Raw genomic sequence first — 24,230 nt, 5'->3', positions numbered from 1 at the left:
GCTGGCTAATTTTGGGCAACTTGAAACAGAGTTGTCTGAGAGGAGGGAATTCGCAACTGGGAAAATGTTTCCAGAAGACTGACATTTAGACAAGCCTGTTGGGCATTTTCTTGATTAATATGGGAGTGCCTAGTTCATAGGTGGAACCATTCCTAGGCAGGTAATCCTGATTTGCATAAGAAAGCAAGCTGAGCAAGCCAGTAAATAACATTCCTCTATGGCCTCTGCTTGATCCTCAGTGTTGGGCAGCCTGGAAGTGTAAGATGAAATCAATCCTTTCCTCTTCAAATCGCTTTTGGTCATGATATTCATCACAGAATTAGAAATCATACTAAGAGTTTGTGTCTATGACCTTCGACTAAACCAGGCGTTTTTATGTAGCAAATCTTATCATAAGACTGTCAGCCTAAAAGATGATCTACTCTTTTTAATAGCTACAGAATAGTATATGGCAGGATGGAACTTTATTTATTGAACAAGCTGCCATGTATGAACACAGCATAATTTCAGGTTATTATTCCTGTAGAAAGCTTGAATTAATGCAAATGTCATCTGTACTTGAGTTGGTAATTTTAAATGATAAATTTTAAAATGTGAAATGGCTAGTTAAACAATCTTGAACGAATATTTCCAATCTTTTTTTGTAACTGTATTTTGTATGTGCACAGTGCATAGGGCATTGGAGAGGGGTTTTCTCTACAGTGTGGTGAATGCTGGCTTTAAAATTTTTTCTTTCTCATTTGCTGATTTGCTGATAAAGAGCTGTTTAATTTTATTTTTTTTTAATCCTATGTGACCCTGTGTTAAAATATTTAAACTAAGCACCATCAATCTACCACCTAACACTGTATTAAGCATCCTACGGAATGCCTTCTGTGCACCCAAGTCCTTAAATTCCTACACAGGTATGTGAGGTTGCACCTCTAATACTGATTTATTATAAAGTAGAGCTTAGTGTAGCATGTGGCTGGCAAAGAGCACAGTGTGGATTTCACCAGGGGTCTGTGAAGTGTGACAGTTGAGGGTAGTCTGGAATACATTCATGTAGATATGAGGGTCCTTTAGGGCTAGGTTTGTTATCAAACACCAAAGATATGTAAGTGGCAAGTCAGGGAAGCCTGGATAAGCTTATTCCTTTAGACACTCAAACAGCTGAGAATGATGCCCCAGTGACAGTCAGTGGCAATAGAAGCCAGCTTGGATGTTAGACAGGTGGTACCCTCAGCATTAAAGTCTGCCCAGTGTCTAGCTTCATCTTGAAATAAAACAAAAAGAAGAGTCACCATCAGTTGCTTTATGGTATAGACTGGTGGGGGTGTTCAGGTCTCTCAAAGATACTGGGATTTCTTTCTCATTCTGGATTACCCTGATTTCAACCTTGCCTCAGTTTGACAACATGATTTTTCTTTCTACCCATAGAGCAGGACTTATTAAAAAATGCCTAAACCTCTACATTTTCAAGTTTCTAAGTTAAGTGTCTATGAGCCTTTTGCCCTCTACCTCAGCATTAACTTCTGATTCAGTCATATGGCTGTTGGTTTTTAATGAAATCAGCTTGGTGCTTCTTGCTAGGGTGGCTATATGCAAAGGGACCAAAGGAGGAGCAACAGCTAAGGCTGCCCGAGGCAGAAAGCTGCCTCTTTAGAAGAGTAAGAACAGATGCCACTGTTTGGCTTTACTTTCTGGCAAGCAAGCCAGGTGCATGGTCTTCCAGGTGCTCCTAAGGACCCATCTGCTCTTGTGTCATCCTGCTCTTAGTTTGCAGGAACCTATCATGCTCAAATTGTACTTGTGAGGAACAGAGTTGTCGAGAGGTTTGGTTCTTAATTTGAGTAGCCTTGCTTTTATCATCTCACTTTTGAGAAGAGCAAACAGGTGTCTAATTTTTTTCTTTATAACATCATTTGATACTGGTGATGTGCTGGAAAACATACTTAACAGCTCTGAAGAGACAGCTAGCATTTCTTCCTAACACTGTCTTCATTGAAATCACATGTTGGTGGACAGTGCCTACACCCGTGAAATTATTCAACCTTCAGGGGCTCCCCCATCCTAAGAGAACCTTAAGCAGAACACCACTTGGATCTCTCTTTTACATGAGAGAGAGAGAGAGAGAGAGAGAGAGAGAGAGAGAGAGAGAGAGAGAGAGAGAGAGAGTTGTATTCACCGTGAGTTTCCTCTATGGAGTTATGGCTTGGGGAGGAAGAAATTGAGTTCCTTTTCTCCTGTCCATTTATACATTTACTTCCAGAAGGTAAGCATAAGCTAATGTTGTTATCTTTCTCCCATAGTGGATGGCTGTATTCACAGAGCAGCTGGCCCCTGTTTGTTAGCTGAGTGTCGGAACCTGAATGGCTGTGAGACTGGACATGCAAAAATCACATGCGGCTATGACCTCCCAGCAAAGTGTGAGTATGGCATGTTTGAACTTCATTTCAGAGTCAACTGAGAATGCAAGCCTTGCTTTTTTCCCTCCAAAGAATATCTAGAAAAAGATACAGTTGAGGTGGGATTTAATTAAATATGCTTGTATTCTGTTTTGGTGTGTAGGTGCGTGTTTATTTACATGATTAACTAGAGAAATTTTCGGTTGGTCGCTTCTTTAACAGTGTCTCTGAAACACAGAAATAAAAGTATGAGCAAAATATACGTTCCAGTGTTTAGGCATCACCAGTGACAGTTTCTGGAAGTGATGCCAATTTCTCATTCCTTGTTCGGCTTTCTTGATTGTGGATGTGTTTAGAGCAAAGGAGATCAAAGTGATGTATTGTGTTTTCAGCTGCCATGTAAAGGCTGATTGGCAATTACAGCCCAGGCATCTGTCACACTCGGTTCTCAGGACAAGCCAGTGGAATGTGGCTGTCAGTCCGAGAATGTATTTGCTCTTTGAATGTGGAATGGTCAAATTTTCTATTATATTTGAATAGAAAAATGCATTGCAATTGAGTGACCTTGTTGCTTCAATGTTTAGCTGACTGTAGTGGGTGGCATAGAATAAAAAATGAGAGAAGTGATTAAAAGCACACCTTTTAAATTTATATAATTTTCAGGGCTTAGAGATGGAGGGTGGGTTTGTGCTACACTATTAAGGTGTGCATTGGCCTGGAAATTGAGATGCCAGTTTAATCTATGTACTTTCTTCTTAGGATACTGCCTTGATCTATGTACACATTTTATGGAAAGGCAAAGCTACTTTTGTTTGTTTTTTAGTAGTGAAGAAAGCATGACTAAAAAGGTACAGCATAATTTATGGGATACCATTAGACTCTGTATGGACAGGGTATGTGAAAATAAGCTACCCAAGACTATCTGTAAATGGTAACGTGTGTGTGTGTGTGTGTGTGTGTGTGTGTGTAACCCCCAAGTGTACATTGGTATTGTGGGTTCTCACTTTGACTCATAGGACTCATGATCTGACTATTAAAGGTGATTTTCCTTCTGGGATTATATAGCTCATGTTGACAAACACAGCTCTTTAATCTGTGTGCCATGATGCCACCTGTGACTTGCAGCTGACCGGTACCACCCCAAGAATGAGCAGATCAATTACTTTCAGGCTGGTATTTGTCCTTAAACCAAGTAATAAGTGGGGTCTGTTGAATTTACTACTTTCTTTGTATGAAAGCAGACATCAAAATTCTTCAAATCTGAGCTTTCAGAACTCAGTTTATTCCAGATAAACTTGGAATCAGTACACATGATACAATAAAAATGATGTTTATGTCTATTATCTGAGTATGTGGGATGCTTTCTAAATTTACTTGCTATTTGTCATGCTTGTGTATGAGCTATCCCATTTCCTTTGCATGTCATTCATTTGACTTCAGAATCATTGAGAATTTATCTAGTGTTAGGGACCAAGACACTGGGATCAGCGAGACTCTGAATGTTTTAGAAGCTGCCATGATTGAAACCCATGTTTGAGCCTTAGTGTGGTGTGTGACTTTGCAGAAGCATAACTGAAGCAAGGGGGTCGTCATGTGACCCAAGACTCCAGACATGGAGAATCAGTCTCCAGAACTCAGCATGGAATCCCCATTCTAGTATCCTGGCTAGTTTTTGTGTCAACACAGACTAGAATAATCTTAGAGAAGGGAACCTCAACAGAGAAATTGTCTCCATAATATCAGATATGAGGATGTAGATAAGTCTGCAGTGTATTTTCTTAATTAGTACTTGATGTGGGGAGACCCAGACCATTGTGAATGAGGACATCCCTGGCCTGGTGGTCCTGAATGTTATAAAAAAGCAGGCTGAACAAGCTATAAGGAACAAGCTTGTAAGCAGTATCTTCCATGACCTCTGTATCATTTCCTGTTGCCAGGTTCCTGCCCTGACTTCCTTTGATTATGAACTGTGATATGGAACTCTGAGCAAAACCCTTTTCTTCCCAAGTTACTTTTGGTTATGGGGTTTCATTAATGAAGACAGCAAATCCAATAAAGAATCATCCAATGGGTTAGAAAATAGCAGTCCAGCATGGTAGCTACCTCATTAAAAAAAAAAATTCAAAGACATGCACTGTCAGTAAAAATATCTTGGTATTTCTCTGTACTTTAAAAGGTTAATGACTGATATTGAAATCATAAAGAAAAGGAATGTGAAATTGAGTAATAATATCTCATACTTGTATTCCACTTTATAGTGTTTAATAGTATTTTCACAAGCCCTTATATTTTAACTTATTCTTTATAAACATTGTGTGTGTTCATTTCCCTTTTCCCTATCCCTGAGAGAGAGTTTTCGTTCTCATCAATTTGGATCCTCCATTTCAGAGTCATTAACAATCCACAGATGTGCTTTTGTAGTGAGAGAATGAAAAGGGAGCTCATTACATACTGTTTGGGTCATTTTCCCCTCCATATTTAATAATTCTGTGACAGTTTGACAGCAGAGACTAGCCCCTATCTGTCCTCTGAGACAGTGGGTTCATCATTACAGGGGCACTAAAGCCAGTCTTCCAGCCTCAAGTGATAATATCTTCATGCACCAGCAATTTGTTTTGAAAATTCTTTTTTCTGGGTTACATACAGTGTTGGTCATTTTGGACTGCTCTCTGCTTTTCTATGCTTGCTAAATTAATTTATTTATGAATGGTTGTATTTGGATTAATTATACTTGTAGTCTGTGTTCTGTGACTTATGATGGTAGAATGAAAAACCCTTAGATGTTCTCTCTTTTTTTTTTTTTCACTCCCTGAGTGTTTGTATGGATTTTTACACAAAACTAACCAATAACTTTTCTCAAAAGTAGTCATGGGTGGCAAGAATATTGACTAGTTTCATTAAAAGCTATTGCTTACTTAGTGTACAAAGGGCTGTTTATATAATTTCAATCTTGAATGGATGGTTCCTTCTGTGAGATTAGATTTGTTTTTGAATTTGTAATAAAATTTCATGTGTATACCTTTATAGAAGCTTTACACAGAGATATTTAAATGTCCTTATCTGTTGTAGAACTCTGCCCTCCCACCTTAATAGCCATTATCATCTTAATTTAGAGAACTCATAATAAACCCACAATACTGTTCCTGTTGACTGTACTTCATAGCAGAAGGGGTAGAGAGAACCATTATATGCTTACCTGAGACCCAGACATTTCATCCTACATCTTCTCCCAAGCTTGCACATGGTCTTGGTATGTGTGAGATTTATATGAGAATATATAGAGGCAGAATGGTTAACTGGAGTGTGGACTCCATCTGTGCACCCATGGGTGAGTCATTAACCATGTTAGGGTGAGATATTTTGGTGATTTTTCTGTTTTTGGATTAACTAAGCTTCTAGAATTGTAGCACAAGTTCTAGTAGGTCTCTACCAATGCTGAGACCGCAGGGGCAATCCTGTCCTCAGACTGCATCCTCAGACTGCTTAGACCACACTGTTACTCTGACTTCACTGCTCCTCAGACTTTATCCCTCTCTTATCTTCTTCTGCCTTACATTACTCTCTATGCCCAGCCATATCACTCCTGTTCCTACCTCCTGAGTGATAGGATTAAAGGCATGTGATCCCAAGTACTGGATCAGGTTTGTGTGAACTCTGTTTCTCTTTTAGACAGATTCAATTTCATGTAGATCAGGGTGACCTCAACCTCACAGGTATCTTCTACCTTTGTTTCTTGAGTGCTTAGATTAAAGATTTGTGCCATTACTGCCTAGACTCTATGGCTAACTATTGTGGCTAGCTTTGCACTCTGATCTTGAGGCAGGTTTTATTTGTTAGATCCTAAACAAAATATCACAACATAGAATCAACATCTCTGTCTGTTTTGGCGCCCCATCTGCCATGAGTAAAGATTTGTTCAGATCTTCCCAAGAAAAATCCATGTAACATGGTCATTGTTGTAGTGGCAACATGTTGCATAGTGTTCTACTTTTGTGATTAATTGTTGTGAAATAATGAGGTCCCAAAAGGTTGATTTTGTTCAGGACCCTTTCATTTGGAAAAAAAATTAATTAGCTCTGACTCCTACTTCTCAAGTTTTCCATTTTGTGATCCACTTTGCACAGTGCTCATTGGGGTTGGGGAGCATTCTATGTCCTCTGTTTTCAACAAGCCTGTGAATGGTGGAGACTTTTCTTTTATACTGTGTCCTCCTGTATTCTCTAATAGGTTGTCTTGCTGGTCCTCCATCCTAGGTACTATAGTCTCCTGGTCTGGAGTTCTATTCTAGACTTCTTCATGACTTCCTCCCTTATATTCTTCATACCCTTGTTTACTGTAACCTTAGCAGCCACCTTAGCTGACATAGCTGTCCTGGAGTCTCTGCTTTATTGGTAGCTGTTGTACTATATATAGTATGTGAGCTGCAAATAAATACTATGTTATTAATTCTTTTTGTTTGTACTACCTCTCCACACCAGAATAAGGATGTAGGCTTTGGAGTTAGGACCTTTTTCCTTTATTTTGCAATGTTCATAGAAGTTCTAAGTATGCCCATGGCAAGAAAGAGGCTTGAAATGGTGAATGGATATAAACTGCAACCCTTCTACTTATCCTTTTTTTAGTTAAACATTTGTTAAATTGATTCTCTTCAGCTTTCCAAGATAGGACACCATATCTTAGACCACTTAAAATGTCTTGAATGGTATGACTTACAACATGTTTCTGTATATCTCTGTGTGCTTGTGATTACCTAGAAAGTGTGCCTTTCATCTTTTCTCTTAAGACCCAAGTCAGATATCACCTCTGTTAGGAATGAGGTCATACCACATCAACTACAAGTTATTTTTTTTTAGTATAATGCATGTTAGCACTTTGCATGTTGTTAATTTTCCTTGATGTACATGTTTCATAGCTGTGTGTATATGAGAGTAGGTGCATATATAGAGAGCTAAAAGACATCCTCCTGTGATGTTCTGTAGGAGTCATCTACCTTGTTTTTTAAGACAGCATCTCTCATTGATTGAGAGCTCACTAAGAGTGCCAGGCTGTATGACAGGGTTCCTCCTGTCTCAGATCTACCAAGTGCTGCCCAGTTGCACACCATCACATCTAGTTTGTTTATATGGTTCTTTGTATCAAATTCGGGTCCTGATGAATATGTGAAAAGCACTTTCTCTCTGAGCTGTCTCTCCAGCCCAATGTTGCATCTTTTTAATGTATTACAGATACTATAGAACTATCTGTCAAATGAATTAACTGTTAAAACTAAATTCATTAAATTGATGAAAGGTTTGGAATCAAAGAAAAATTATGCTAATATTCCTAAAGTAATGTAAGTAGTGTCAACTATCCATTGTATCTTAAAAACAGTTCAGCATATATGCAGTTCTAAAGTCTTAAAGAGAATTTGCTCCTAATAGTTTCATTTTAAGAGGTGAAAATACAGAACATGATCAACTTTATTAAATTTTCAACATAGCTCATATGTCTATGACATTTCCTTAGAACATTCCAAATTTCTTTTCTTCAGGATTAAATAAGCATCAAAGATAAATATAAAAATATTAAATCTATGTGTGTAATATTTTTTATTTCTACTTAATCTTTGAAAGACTTTAAAGGGTAATGGCATCCAACTTCTAGTATTGCATTATTGATTTCAAGGAATGTCTAGGGTGACAGATAGTAATATAACTTGTTTGAATGATTGCTATGAATTAGTCTCCTTATTCTATTCCCAGGTACAGAAATAATCAGATGATGGTAGCTTAAAAGGTACTATTGATAGTAATTAGTACTTCTCTGGTGCCCTTCATCAAGAAATCATGGTACTTTGAATCATGAGCTTTTCAGTCCTTTGAAATTGCTATGAGAAAGTAAGGATAATATATTTTCAACATAAGGAGAAATTCACATGCAGTGAAATGAAATATGCTGCTCCCAGTAACAACTTAAATCCATAGTAGAGGCTTGATTGTGGCCTGGAGATATAAACTAGGTGGAGTGGCAGTAGCAGTGTTATCCAGACCTGCTACCTGCTTTTGTAAATAAAGGATTATTTTTTGCTTTCTAATTTATTTAATATTTTTTCTTATTTTACATATTGATCCCAGGTTCCCCTCCCTCCCATCGTCCCATGCCCTCCAAACCCCAATCTATCTCCATTCACTCCTCAGGGAGGGTGAGGCTTTTCACAAGGGATCATCAAAGTCTGGCAAGTTGTTTGGGTAGGGCCTAGACCCACCCTCCTGTATCTAGACTAAGGGAGTATCCCACTATGGGGAATGTGCTCCCAAAGTTCATTCCTGCACTAGGGATACATCCTGGATCCATTGTCAGAGGTACCATAGATTTCCCAGCCTCCTAACTGAAATCCATATTCAGGGAGTCTGGGTTGGTCCTATACTGTTTCTAGCTATCAGTCTGGGGTCCAGGAGCTCCCCCTTGTTCAGGTCAGCTGTTTCTGTGGGTTTCTCCAGCCTGGTCTTGACCGCTTTGCTCATCACTTCTTCCTCTCTGCAACTGGATTGCAGGAGTTAGGTTCAGTGTTTAGCTGTGGGTGTCTGCTTCTACTTCCATCAGCTACTGGATGAGGGCTCTAAAATGGTATATAAGGTAGTCATCAATCTCATTATCAGGGAAGGGGATTTAAGGTAGCCTCTCCACTATTGCTTAGATTGTTAGTTGGGGGTCATCCTTGTAGATCTCTGGACATTTCTCTAGTGCCAGATTTCTCTTTAAACTTATAATGGCTTCCTTCTATTATATCTCTTTTGTTGTTCTCTTCTATTCTTCCCCCAACTCAATGTTTCTGCTCCCTCATCCCCTTCTCTTTCTCCTAACTCCCTCCCTACTCTCTGCTCCCAAATTGCTCAGGAGATCTTGTCCCTTTCCCCTTCTGTGAGGGACCATGTATGTCTCTCTTAGGGTCCTCCTTATTTCCTAGCTTCTCTGGCAGTGTGGACTGTAGGCTGGTGATCCTTTGTTCTATGTCTAAAATCCATATATGAGTGAGCACATAACATGTGTGTCTTTTTGTGACTGTGTTACCTCACTCAGGATGGTTTGTTCTAATTCCATCCATTTGCCTGCAAATTTTAAGATTCCATTTTTTTTTTTTTTCTGATGAGTAGTACTCCATTGTGTAAATGTATCACATTTTCTTTATCCATTCTTCAGGTGAGGGGCATCTAGGTTGCTTCCAGGTTCTGGCTATTATAAATAATACTCCTATGAACATAGTTGAACAGATATCCATGTGGTATGAATATGCATCCCTTGGGTATATGCCTAAGAGTGGAATTGGTAGATCTTGAGATAGACTGATTACTGCTATACTGATGAAGGACCCTTGATAGTTAATTCTTGTTTGTTTTGGTTTTGTTTATATTGGTGATATTGTGAGTAGATTTACTCTACTTTTTCTTTTGGCTTCTGACAAAGTGGGATTATCTATCTATTGCCTACAGTTTTGTGAGTGTAGTTAACTTCCTCGCGTTGGGAGTTTTCCTTCCAAAACTTTCTCTAGGGCTGGATTTGTGGATATGTATTGTGCTAATTTAGTTTTGTCATGGAATATCTTGTTTTCTCCATCTATATTTATTGAGAGTTTTTCTGGGTATAGTAGTCTGGGCTGATATCTGTTGTCTCTTAGTGTTTGTAGACCATCTATCCAGGACCTTCTGACCTTCAGGATTTCCATGGAGAAGTCAGGTATAATTATGATAGGTCTGCCTTTATATGTTACCTGACCCTTTTCCTTCACTGCTCTTAATATTCTTTATTCTGTTTTTGGTGTTTATGTTTGGTGTTTCGACTATTATGTTGCAAGGGGACATTTTGTGGTCTACTCTATTTGGTGTTCTGTAAGCTTCTTGTACTTTCATAGGCATGTCCTTCTTCAGGTTGGGAAAACTTTCTTATATGCTTTTGATGAATATTTCTCCACCTTTGAGCTGGGCTTCTTCACCTTCTTCTATACCTGTTATTCTTAGGTTTGGTCTTTTCACGGTGTCCCACATTTCCTGAATATTTTGTGTTAAGGAGTTGTTGGAATTAAGATTTTCTTTGGTCAATGAATCTATTTCCTCTAGTTCATCTTTGCACCTGAGATTCTCTCTTCCATCTCTTGTATTCTATTGGGTATGCTTGCATCTGTAGTTCCTGATTATTTACCCAGGTTTTCTATGTCCAGCATTCCCTCAGTTTGTGTTTTCTACATTGTCTCTATTTCAGTTTTCAGGTCTTGAATTGTTTGAATTGTTTCCTTTATCTGTTTGATTGTCCTTTTTCTTTGCTTTCCTTAAGAGATTTGTTGATTTCTTACAAATTTTTGGTTCATCTTTTCCTCTGTGTCTTCCAATTTTCTGTTTGTTTTTTCATTCCATTTCTTTAAGGGATTTTCTCAAATCCTCTTTGAAGTGTTCTATCATTTTCATGAAGTTGTTTTTAAGGTCAATCTCTTCTGCTTCATCTCCATTGGTATGTACAGGTCTTGTTGGTATAGAATCTCTAGATTCTGGTGGTATCATGTTGGTCTTTCTATTATTGAGTATGTTCTTGTACTGCCATCTGTTTTCCCATCCTTTCTTCCAATGGGTATAGGTGGGGTCTCTCTCTCCTCTCCTCTCCTGGTGGGTGTAGGTGGCTCAGGACTTTGATGTTACTAACTCTGAATGGTCTAATGGTCTAAGCTCTCTTGGATGGTCCAGCATGGCAGGGTGGGTCCACTATGCACAGAGATGACCCACAAAATTCCAAGGAAAGAGTAGGGGGATGTTGGACCTGAGCTGGCCAAACACTCACCTCAAGCAGAGGGTGTAGGAGGGTCAAGACTGAGAGGAGGGAAGGCTCCAGATGGTTTGGCATGCCAGGGCAGGACCACTCACACAGAAGGTGTAAGGGTGTCAAGATGCAGAGCTGTCTCAGGAAAATCAAAGGAACCAATGTCGGGGGGGGGGGAGGAGTTGGACCTAAGATGGCCCCAGACTCACTTCAAGCAGAGGGCAGGGTGTGGGGGGGCAAGATTGAGGTGAGGGCAGAAGGTCTGGCTTGGTGGGGCAGGTCCACTATGTGCAGAGTCAACCCAGGAAGTTCCAAGGAGGGGGTGGGGGTTTTGGACCTGAGTTGGCCAAACCTCACTTCAAGCAGAGGGCTTAGGAGGGCAAGGCAGGCTCCGAATGGTCCTGTGTGGTGTGGTGGGTCCACTCAAGCAGAAGGAGTAAGTGGGTCCTGTAAATAAAGTTTTATTAGATCACAGCAATGCCCATTTTTTTTTTCACATATAGTTTATGGCTACTTTGGTGTGACTGAGTTGAATACTTCTTGTAGGGGTTGTATGATTGGCATGTTTGTTTCTTTGTGGTTTCTTAAGGTATAGTCTGTAGCGGTCCTCATGTTTTATAAATTTTATTAAATGTATGTAATAGTTCAAAGTTGAGAAAAGCAGAAAAATACCTGCTTGGCACCTATCCTATTTCTTGGAACTTCCTTGCTTATTGTACCTCAAGTAAATATGTCTTTAGGAAGATGATCTGAACCTCTTTAAATCTTTCCCTTCACTAGACCATCTTGGGGAAAAACATTCCTGATGAGAAGTGAGTAACTCAAATCTTGGCCGTGAGGATTAGTTTAAAACACCAGATGATTTGGCCATAAATCTTTATTCCTTCCAGTGGGGTTAGCTAATGTGGCGAAAGAGGGCCTTCAGGATCAAGGAAATTTGTAATTTGGACAAGTTAATTCAAAAGGTGGTACTGAGTCAGTCCTTTGTGGAAGGTGCCCTGATTGACCATCCTGGATTCTCTCAGCAGGTGTCTGATTGTGAAGGATGTGAAGTGGGCATGCTGGGTAGAGTGTGACTCTGCAGCCTTTGATGAGACCTGAGGGTTCTCACAAGCCAATTCTATAATTAAACGGCATGTTACTTAAAGAGGAAAAAAGTAGCTTTTGAAGAAGATAAAATCATCATCTTCTTTCCAGAAGAGGAAGGTGTGACTATTCTTCATAAAAATCCACTATTATAGGTACATTCCCTTAGGAGTTGAACATCCACTTGAGTCTGTTTGTCCATATCTACCATTCTTTCCTTGTACATTAAGCAATTGATATACTTTATCCCCTTAGGGAGTCTAAAAATGGATTTAGAAGTAAAAGTCTAGATTAGAAGGTCTTGAAATGCAGTTTCAAAAGAAATTGTTATGCTTTGCTCCAGAAAAACTGAGTTAGAAGCTCTTTGGGGAAGGAACCTCTCTATGTAACTCTAATGAATGTTCAAGTATGAGGGCCATTGGCCTACAAGGGGTTGAACACCAAGTAGCAATTTTGCTGTAATCCTCTTGGGTAGGTAACATAGACATCCTTTTGGATAATAGACTCAGGGTTTCTTGAACAAGAATTCTGACATGCTTTTTCTTTCTCCTTTGTAGTATTTTCATAGCGACAATGCCTATATTTGCTTAGCTGTTCATTGTTTGTCCTCTAAAAAGGTGATAGTTTCAGGCGTCAGTTTTGTATCAGTCTCATTGATTCCTGGGATGCATAGAATCTGGCAAAAGAGTAGAATCAACATACATATTTGCTGGGAGAATTAGCAATAGCTTGTGCTCCTCCTTTTCTTGTCACTAGGCTCATTGTAAGAAAACAACATGACCACACTCAATTATTCCACAGTTCCAAAAATCTGAAGAGCCAGATTTGTGGCTGTCCTTAGCATGACATCACATTTTACTTTTACAGAACTTTCAAATATTGTATTCTCCTATTATGGGAGAAGAGAAAACATGAAAAACATGGGAGAATGCATGCCGTGGCTTGCACATAGATGTGGAAGTTCAAGAATAGCTTTGGGCATCAGTTCTTTCCTTCCACCGTGGAGAATCAGGGACTACACTCAGGTCATCATGCAAGAGCAGCAAGAACTCTACCTGCTAAACCATTTTGTGAACCTCAAGCATGCCTCTTGATTAAAGGTTATAATGGTAAAAGAAAGCACATGAGAACAAGTTTGTTTGATTCATTCTTCTGCCACACATGTATCTACCATCACATTGTCTCTCTCTGTATACCCACTGGAATAATGCAGATTCTATCACCAGGTAATTTTGTGACCAATCAATTTTAATACTAGTATCTTTTGAAAACATCTACATTTTGAAAGTAACCAGTACTTTTATTGCTAAAATACAGACATGTATAGAATAAAGCCTGTTCTTTGCTTTTATCATTTGTAGCCTTAGCTGGCCTTCAGCAGACACTGTCTATACCTTCTTTTTTTGTTTTTTGTTTTTTTTTTTCTATATGATCAATAGGAAATAACAGTGTAAATCAATTCCAACTGATAATGTAAATGGGCTCTTGAAGGCAATCCCTGCTGTGAAATAAGTAGTTAGCAGCGACACTGGCATTAACCACAGTGGGGGTAATCAGCCTGTGGATGTGTTTAATCAGAGTTATCAGATAATATTAAAAAGCGAGTCACAGTTGTGCAGGGATAATCATTTTCAAGGTTTAAAAGATGAATATGTGAAGGTGTACTCATAAATTAAAGGCATCAGATGGCTTTGAGTAATTTAGGGTGCGTTGAGGTCAGGAACAAGCAAACAGGAGAGGTTAATATCAGGCCATGGTCATTAATGTGTAGAGACAGCAGAATATGCTTATGGAAATAAGTAGCAAGCACTGAGTTAAATGATTTTCCCCTTACATTAAAATAATTCTTGAGCTGTCACTAACATACATGATTTGACTAAAATGCAAGCAACATAGAACCATTTGCACATGTATTAGTTATCTTAGTAATTAATCACTAATTTCGAAAACTAAATGTTGGTCCACTTTATGGCTTGGTATAGAAACACTACCAAAGCCAATCAGACACTGTAGAATAAAGGTTTGGTTGCATGGTATCTATAACCCTGAACTTCAAGGTCAATCTGAAAAGTCCTGAACTTGATATTCTAATTACCTTGTGAAGTCCTTTAACCTCTGATCATGAGTTACCTTGTTCATGATTATCTTCAGGTCATGGTGTCTATCTTACCACAGTCTGTTATGAATAGACATACAACCATGTCTTAATAATGTAAGGCATTAGAGAGGTATGCATTTTTATTGGTAGCTGTAACAGAATTGTCATACTTCATTTGTTTATTCAACCTATTTTTATTGGGTGCCTGCTTTGACCTCAGGGTTATTCTAGAAAGCAGATAACTACATAAAGAAAACCTGACTCCTTAGACCTTACAATCAAACTGAGAGAGGCAAACAATGAACACATTTGCACAAAACTAAGGACTTTTAAGGCATTAAAACTATGAGAAGGATAGTACAATCTAACAGTGGGAAGGGGAAAAGGTAGCTTTCCTATGTGGTCAGGCAAGATCTCCCTGTGGATGTGATATTTGAGTTGAGAGATACATTGCTTCCTCATTGAGAAAACTATTGCAGACCAAAGAAAACACTTTACCATTGAGTTAAAAGTCAGCTTACTCACCATGAAAATGAGGGCAGTCAGGGGATTTTCCTCCTGTCTTTTATCCTTGCAGTTGGTTTGTCTTGTGTTGTTCTGATGTACAGGCATGTATATGTTGATATGTACAAATAACCATTTTAGTCTAGTGTTTTACTGAATGAAAGTATTGCTGTGGCTAATGGATCAGATAGGAATTTTAATGATCACTTACTGATCACCTCATAATTCCAGAGGCAGGAAAACTGAAGCCCAGAATGATGGCTTAATCTTTCTCAAGATTATATATTGACAAACATAAGCACAGAGCCTGAGCTTCTCCCATGACAGTGTAGGGACATTTTTGCTAGAATGTGCTTTTGTTTATGCTAACAATGTTATAAGAACATTGTGAGAGTGTAGAGTGTAGCCTTCTATTCAATAAGATAAAACACATAAACATTTGAAGAAAAAAGTTCTCACTTCACACGGTACACCTCTTACTTCATTGGTAGTAATTTTGATAAGTTCCACATCACATCTCTGGTGGTGTTTTTGATGGTAGTCACTCAGAATCATTTAGCAGTATCTGGTATCTGAGGAAACAATGAAGTCACCAGTATGAAGTAATGAGAATTCTTCATTATCCTTAACTCAGACATTTGCAGTAGCTTTAGAGGAAAGACATACAAAATGACACTTCAGAAGTCATCGTGCCGAGCTTCAGACATGCCTACAAACCCACTGACATTTTTTCTCTGGGGGATGTAGCAGAATCTCCTACTCTACCCTGAGAGCAGCCAGAACTTAACTTTCTTGAAGTGAACAGAGTATGTTACAGTGGTGGGAATTGCCAAACTTAAGTTTACAGTGATGGTGGCTTCCATTTGTGATCTCATGTCTCTTGGGCCAGCTGTTCACCTAGGGCTGCCATGACAATTACAGTACTGTGTCTTAAACAGTACACACTCTCTGCCCTGGAGAGCAGAGGTTAGAAATCAAGGCAACAACGTGCATATATCCATTTCACAGACCTTATGAAGAAAGTCACAATAACTTTTTTAAAAACCTGTGGGTCCAGATTTTTCCTGGTTTAAGGCACATACTTTCCAGTTTATGTTTCAGCCCTCATATATCATGATTCCTGTCTCTGTGTCATTTCCTTAAGGTCCCTTGTCATTAGATTTAGGGTTCACTGTAAGCCATCTTCCTTTTCAAGTTACAGAGATCCTTAATTACATGTATTTATAAAGATTCATTTTTTTTTTCTAAATAAACTCACACTCAAGTTTTGGGGCTAAGAATACTGACATTTCTCTTGAAAATCACTAGCCCACTGTTCACTCTCTACATGTCATAAGGCAACATTGAAGAAAGGAAGAACAAGCTATCAATCTGAGGGACCTCAGGACACCTCCTGAGAGACCCATATAGTGAGGAGCTAGGGCTCCTAATAGTCATGTGAGTGAGCCCAGAAGTGGATCTTGGATAGCCAGACAACAACCCTAAGTGTCCTTGGGACTTTGCATCCTCCAGCCTCTGCCATACTTTCAGGTGTCTGGCTCCCTGAGGTTCACACACAAGGAAGCATTCTGATCCAAAGCTATTCAGCTAAGTCCTCCAAAAATTCTTGCCTGCTAAAGTAGGGAGATACTGGAGCTATATGTTGATGCAATAATCAAACACTAACACAGTAACCATGAGCAAGTGGATGAGGTCTCACAGATACAAACACATACACACACACATACACACACACACACACACAGAGAGAGAGAGAGACAAAGACACAAGGACAGAGAGAGAGAAAGAGACAAAGAGAGACAAAGACAAAAATACAGAGACACACAGAGAGAAAGAGACAGAGAGATACACACAGACAAAAAGACAACCAGATACACACACAGACACAGAGAGACAGACATACACAGGGACACATACACATAGAAGATACACATACACAAACAAAGACACACAGAGAGATAAAGACACAAAAAAAGACAAAAATACAGAGAAAGAGATACAGAAAGAGACAGAGAGACATACATATACACACAGAAGGAAACACACACAGCGACATACAGGGAGAGAGACAGAGACAGCAGAGAGAGACAGACAGGCAGAGAGGAGACATACAGACAGAGACAGACAGTAGATTGGATGGAATGAGCTAAAGTAAGTTAAGCCTCATGCATTAATGAAACATTGGAAAGAAGACTTCAAATGGCAACAGCATTGGTGTTATTATACAGTGACTATTCCTTGGTTGCTGTTTCATTTTTACGCTGGTTGCTCAGATGCATCTTACTGACAGGGACTGCTGCTCCCATTTTCACAGAGGTGGAAGGGGAATCCATTTAGCTTTTCCCCTGTGCTACAAGAGGAAGCAGATCAGTGGTAAGTTGTATTTACATTTGTAGCAGCGCCCCTCTCATCTGTTAGCTGTACTAGGTGTGTGTTTCCCATTAGCTCTGTCATTTTTCAGCACCTCCTAGCGCTTGCCCCATTTCTAATCATATGCTATTTGTGAAATCCCTGTAATTTCCTAAGGCCTTCTGAAGCTTTCCTCTTCCTACCTGTGACATTTTGAGGAAAGATTTATTCTCTGTCTGTGTTTATTCTGCTTAGTGGGGAAAAAAAAAACCCTCTCACTGTATTCTTACAAGTTCTTTGTGGAATTGTGCCTGCGTTATGTTGGAGTTTGGTTATCCAATTGAAGGTCTGTACAGGGCAAAGAGTTAACTTGGAAAGCACTTCCTGTAATCTACTCAGAATTGCTTTCTTAATGATGGTATATGCTGCCAAACTATTATTTTTCTTTACCTGGTTGATTGACTGTCTTCCTGCTGTGATATCAGTCTTACATGTGGCATAGTATATCATGTGCATTTATATGTCAATTTTCATGCATTCTGCTGACACTGACTACCCATTGCACTGTAACATGCTTTGTGAATGTGGAAGTCAGGCATTTTTCCTGTTTGTGTGGCTGTTTGGGAAAGTATTCTAGGAGATTGTGAATTTGAGATCAGAAGTGGCTTAATGCAAAGGAGGCTTCAAAAATTCCCCATACAATCTATTGGTAGGTGTCCTGAAGGAGTAGGCAGAGGAAAGCTAACTCGGCTTGACAGCCTAATAGGAAAGGGCCTTCCTCCTTCGTATACCCAGGATACTTCTTGGTTGCTATTTTCAAATTATCTCACTTATCTTCCTCTTGATAATATTCACTGCCTTCAAAATGCAATATTGAAATGTGTTGCTTAGAATGATTAGGACTCTATGCACAGAACATGGCTTAGTTAACACAATCCTTTTATCTATCCCTACAACTACAGAAAAAGCCAAAATAGTATATCAAGTAGGAATTGATGTCTAACCTTCCCTTAAGTTCTCAGTTGTCTATAGTAGCACACTTTGTCCATCACAATTAGTTTCTATATTTAGGAATACTAGAGCTTGGGGTAGGAATTTTAAAATATCTTAATGCTAGAATGAATTCCAGGAAATCATTCTTATAGCAGCCAAAGCTCATTTATCCCATTAAGAGCTAGGCAGAGTTTTATTCAGTTCTATATTGCATAACTTTCCTGAACCATCTGTTTGATAAATAACAAATAAGTAAATTGGTATGGATCTCTATTGTGTACCTTTGCAAGAAAATTGGTTGTAAAATAGTCAGTGATCTTATGTCCATAGAATTAAGCCAAGTCAAGCAAAAATGAGTCAAGTAACTTCTCAAGATAACAGGCATGTAAGCAATGTGATTGTTCTAGGAAATGCCATTGTCAGACTATTGGCTTGCATCTCACTCTTCTTTCCAATGGAGATTTTTTTAATGGAGGTTATCAGAGATAAAATATCTGCTGGTATTCACCTTGAATGGATGACTTTCCTCTTTGGAATGTCTTTCACATTGATACTTAGACTGTGAAAAATAGTTATGAACATGGACTTGGAAACCCACCACTAGACTGAGATTCAGGCACTGGGTTCAGGTAGGTATTTAACTTCTCTCTGTCTATATTTTGCCATGTGGAGATGGAAATGAGAATCAATCTGCCTTCATGTGGGTGTTTGGAACCATACGAATTAATATTTTGAAGCATTCAGAGCATTCCTAAATTCCCCTGGGTTATCTGAATTCTACAAGATTAGCTCTTTTACACTTAAGTGACCCTGGCATTGTTGTCTAAATCATCACCCATCACCCTTCACCCTCTTAGTTTACTTTAGTTGATATCATAGCCCTTATCACCACAAGGATGTTTTATATATTGTTGATCTTTGGGGTTGAATGTTTGTCTTTTTCACTATGGCACAATCTACATTAGCTCAAAGACATCTTCGTTCATGGTTATGCCAGGAAAATGCTCCACTGTAATGAGCCTGTGTGTGAGTAAAACTAACTCTAGTGTGTGAAAGATCTAACTAGACTGCACTGAATTTCCTCCTTTTTTGCACTTTGGACTTACTGACTGGCTGAATAATTCAAGTCAGTCAGGAAAATGGCATCAATATATGTTTGGCCAAGCCTATTTAGATGTTTGCTGCATCCACCAAAAATGTTGCAGGTGTGCTGCAAGACTTTGCACCTAATTCCTATTTTTTTTGTAACCCTGTAGCTTAAGCAATAGTGTCACACACAAGCAAAGCAGAATGGAAGGTGTTTGAAGAACTTCAGTATCATGTGGAGAAGGCCCTGGCTTGTCTAATTAAACCAGTGGATTGACTGTAATGTCCTTTCCAACTCTATAAAGTGTATGTTCAAAGAGGATTTCCAAGCTTGATTTATTGTTAAACCTCATTAAAATAAAGTGATAATTTTATGGATTTGAAATATTTTATGATCTCCTTTTTGATTGAGACTTCTAGCCCAAGTGCTTGTTACATGTGTTGAAAATGTGTTAAGAGGGGGAAAATATTGATGTGTGTTTGCTCTGTATTCAAACTGTTGAGACTTTATTGCAAATAATAAAGCTTTACAACATGTTCTTTACAAATAGGATACTAGGGACCTTATAGCAGCAGGAAAAAAATCTATTTATTGTTTTGTGTCAGAGCAAGCCAGACTGTCTTCAATTTTATAGTCCCCTGAAGTTAATTGTAATTTGAGACAGAAAAGAGACCTTAATAGTCAGTGGTTTGGTAATTATTATTTGAAAAAAGGGTAATTTCATTTTATTTCAAGGAAGGCAGTCTACTTAAATTGTTCTTGTTCAGAAATATTCCTAAACAGTAATATGCAAATAAAATACATAACTAAACATACATGAACATGTATTTCACTTCCACATTTTTAATCACAAGACCTGAAATCTGTACATTGGGGTTAACATTTCTTGAGATTGAAGCTTTGAATATGGTATATATACACTATAATTTGAGGGAGGGGAAACTAATTTTTAGCATTATTTATGTGAGTGAAAGATGTTATATTTTAAAAATGTTACTGCATTGAATTTCATATTATAAACCTAAAGATTTAATGAATTGGGATTATAGACCATAACTGAGTAATAATTAGCATGAAATAAAACGGAAGTTTTACTTGTGAAGCTACTACTCAATTATATTTGTTCATAGATAATTAATCTTGTTTTATTCTTAATCCATATAAATATAGGTGTTTCTAGAGTGTTCAGAGAGTATATTGGTTCATTTTTATTGTCAACTTGACACAGTCTACAGTTATCTGGGATGAATAAACCCTAGTTGAAGAACTGCCTGAATCAGATTGGTCTGTGCCCTGGATGTGGGATAATGTCTTGAATGATGATGGATATGGGAGGGAACAGCCCACTACGAGTGGCAACATCCGTAGCCAGGTGTACCTGGGCTATATAAGAAAACAATCTGAGTAGTAGCATGTGGGAAAGCCAGAGAGTAAGCCAGTAAGCATTATTCATACATGATGTATATTCATACATGGTTCCTGATCTGACTTCCTGCAATCATGAACAGTCCCATGTAATTATAAGCCAAATAACCCTTTCTTCCCCAAAATACTTTTGGTCAGAGGACTTTATCATAACAGAATTAAGGTAGGAGAAATAGCAAGAGTCTTTGTTCACTGCTTCGGGAAGACATGAGATTCATGATATGTATGTTCACTTAATGTCATTCTGGCTATTTGTTGAAATACCCATTTCACTGGGTGAACTAAATATGACTTATATAATTACCACTTTTCTCTATTGTTAAATCCTAATTCTTCTAATATCTTTGAGGCCTTGTATGTTTCTATATAAGCCTTCAGTACCTATATTTATAAAACTTGTGGGGCTCCCTTTTTTTTCTGCCCTTTGAGATCACTTCATAGGTGATGGAACTGGATGAAAGAGTTCTCCTAGTAGTTGTTCAATCCTTCTAGCTAGGGCCCAAGAAAGATCCCTTGTGCTGAATTATGACTGCTCAATAAATGGCATTATAATGATGTTTAATTTTATCAGTTAAATGGATGGATAGGAATTTAGCTTTCGTATTCATTATTGTGTAATGCTGTAGAACAGGCACTGTTGGTGTAGGCATGAGCTGTTGTTATTGTCATCTCTTACAGTCACTGGGTCAGTGTATCAAGGATTATTTCACTACAAAGAGAAATGCTCTTCCAAAGACAAACTGGTAATGCATGTCAATCACTGAGCCACAGAGCTCTGGGTTGCAGGCCCCCTTCTGGAGTCCTGTGCAAAACTACTTCATTTTCGACCTCAAGCCAACCATCTGTGGCAGATAGTGTTACTGTAGGCACAAGGAGGAAAGCCAGACATGGATGGTTTACATCCATTTGCTGAGATGTCACAGCTAGCAAGGAGTCAAACTAATGTAGTCACTCTCCATAGCTCTGCTCTTGTAAATAAGATGTTATCTTCTCCATGGTCATGAGCATGAAGACTGTAATATGTGTGTGATTTCCCTGATATCACTTCACTTGGATTTCCTGTGTGTGTGTGTGTGTGTGTGTGTGTGTGTGTAAATCTATGATGCTATTCACAAGCACTTTTAATTAAATCTTTGTAGCTAGCATACAAAATAATGAATTTCTTTATGAGCATTTCATAAAATATGTGCCATAGTAGTCGGATCACATTCATCCCGTACCTTCATATTGCCTCACCTTCCTCAGTGGTCACAAATCTTGGTTTTAAATATGAACAAAAGCAGGCAGTCATCTTCACTCTTCTTCCCACTGGCCTCCCTTTCTGCTCCTTCACCTCTGACTTTGGTCACCTCCTTCTCCACACATAGTTCCTCCTATGTGCACACAGCCTCCTATAAATCATTTCCAAGACTATCCGAGCTTCCTGGCTCAGAGTCTACCTTCTGGGGAAAAGCATAGCAACAGACATAAGCATCAACTGTCTTGACAAGTTTTCTAACTCTGGCCAAATTTTACACACTTTGAACGTTCTTTCTCACCTATTCTAATACATAAGAATTCTCTAGGCTCTTGTAACATCCACTTTTCAACCAAAACACACAACTCTGCTTGTATTATAGTTATAGCTTTGGATTTGCACATTGATTTTGGTTCAGGCTGGAAAGGCCACTCAAAGTTATGATTATCTTTCTGCCTGATTCCCACATGGCAAGGAAATAAAGTGCTGCTCATATATGTCTTTCTTCCTGTCTGTCTGTCTATCTCCCTTAAATCCATTTCGTGGTTATAAGGCATACAAAATAATATTATAAGGTACACATAACTAATAAGATACCAATTAGATTAATGTTTCTATTATATCCTTTTGTGTTAATAATGGCTAACTCATAAATGCGTTAATATTAATAATGAGCAAAACTCATTAGTACAACATATCATCTACTATAGTCCTCATAAGGTCCATCAATGAACAAGACTACTTATATGTATCTTTTTGTTTCATTTGACCCTTACCACCTTAATTCCCTCTGGTATTTATGTTATCTTTCATATCTCCCCCAGCCAGCATAAATTTTAAAAAGCAGAAACTAGAGAGGATATGGACAAAGGGCAACTCTCCTTCACTGTTGGTGGATGTGCAAACTTGTACAACTACTTTGGAAAACAGTATGTTGGTTCCTTAGGAAAATGGGAATCAGTCTACTACAAGATCCAGAATTCCTCTATTAGGCATATACCCAAAGATGCATATCCATACAACAAAGGACATCTGTTCAATTATGTTCATAGGAGCATTATTTGCCTGGAAGCAACCTAAATGCCCCTCAGCTGAAGAATGGATGGAGAAAATGAGGCACATTTAAACAATGGAGTACTACTCAGTGGGGGAAAAATGGAATCTTGAAATTTGTAGGCAAATAGATGGAACTAGAAGAAAGCATTCTGAATGAGGTAACCCAGTCACAAAAAGACAAACATGGTATGTACTCACTCATATATGGATTTTAGACATAGAGCAAAGAATCACCAGCCTACAATCCACACCACCAGAAAAGCTAGGAAAAAAAAAAAAAAAAGAGGACTCTAAGAGAGACATACATGGTCCCCCTGTGAAGAGAAAAGGGACACGATCTCCTGAGCAAATTGGAAGAATGGGGGAAGGGAGAGAGAGAGAGTTAGGAGAAAGAGAAGGGGGAGAGGAAGACATGAGGGAGCAGGAAGATTGAGTTGGGGGATAAATAGAAGAGAGCAAGAAAAGAGATACCATAATAGAGGGAGCCATTGTAGGTTTAAAGAGAACTCTAGCACTAGGAAAATGTTCAGAGATCTACAAGGATGACCCCAACTAACAATCAAAGCAATAGTGGAGAGGCTACCTTAAATGTCCTTCCCTGATAATGACTCTTCATCCAGTAGCTGATGGAAGCAGAAGCAGACATCCACAGCTAAAACACTGAGCTGAACTCCTAGAATCCAGTTGCAGAGAGAGAGGAGTGAAAAGCAAAGGAGTCAAGACCAGGGTGGAGAAAACCACAGAGACAGCTGACCTGAACAAGACAGAGCTCATGCACCCCAGTCTGATAGCTGGGAAACCAATATAGGACTGACCCAGACACCCTGAACATGGGTGTTCTTTAGGAAGACTGGACAATCTATAAGGCCTGTGGTAGTAGATCAGTATTTATCCCTAGTGTATGAATGGACTTTTGGAGCCCATTCCACATAGACCGATACTCCCTTATACAAGACATATGGGGGAGGGCCTAGGCCTTGCTCCAAACGATATGACAGACTTTGATGATCATTCATGAAAGGCTTCACCTTCCCTGGGGAGCAGAAAGGGGATGAGATGGAACTTGAGGGGGGGAGGGAAGGAAGGGAAGGGGAGGGAACTGGGATTGACTTGAAAAACAAGGTAGTTTCAAATTTAAATAAAAAAATGTTAATAAAAAAATAGAAATGGTCTATTTCTTTGTTTTCTGAGACACAGTCTCACTATGTAGCTTAGGCTATCTTA

At 38.7% G+C, this 24,230-nt stretch overlaps 1 protein-coding gene across 1 annotated transcript in view; it reads left to right on the top strand.

Moving 5' to 3' along the window:
* Nucleotides 1–24,230, top strand: part of Macrod2 (mono-ADP ribosylhydrolase 2) — a 1,848,725-nt gene that overhangs the window by 590,521 nt on the left and 1,233,974 nt on the right. Inside the window, exon 5 of the mRNA XM_051183276.1 lies at nt 2,292–2,408. Within this exon, the coding sequence (XP_051039233.1) occupies nt 2,292–2,408 (117 nt within the window). The remainder of the gene's footprint in view (nt 1–2,291; nt 2,409–24,230) is intronic.

The sequence above is a fragment of the Phodopus roborovskii genome, unplaced genomic scaffold, assembly GCF_943737965.1.
Source record: "Phodopus roborovskii unplaced genomic scaffold, PHOROB, whole genome shotgun sequence".
Classification (NCBI taxonomy): domain Eukaryota; kingdom Metazoa; phylum Chordata; class Mammalia; order Rodentia; family Cricetidae; genus Phodopus; species Phodopus roborovskii.
This window is presented reverse-complemented; position numbering and strand designations above follow the sequence as displayed.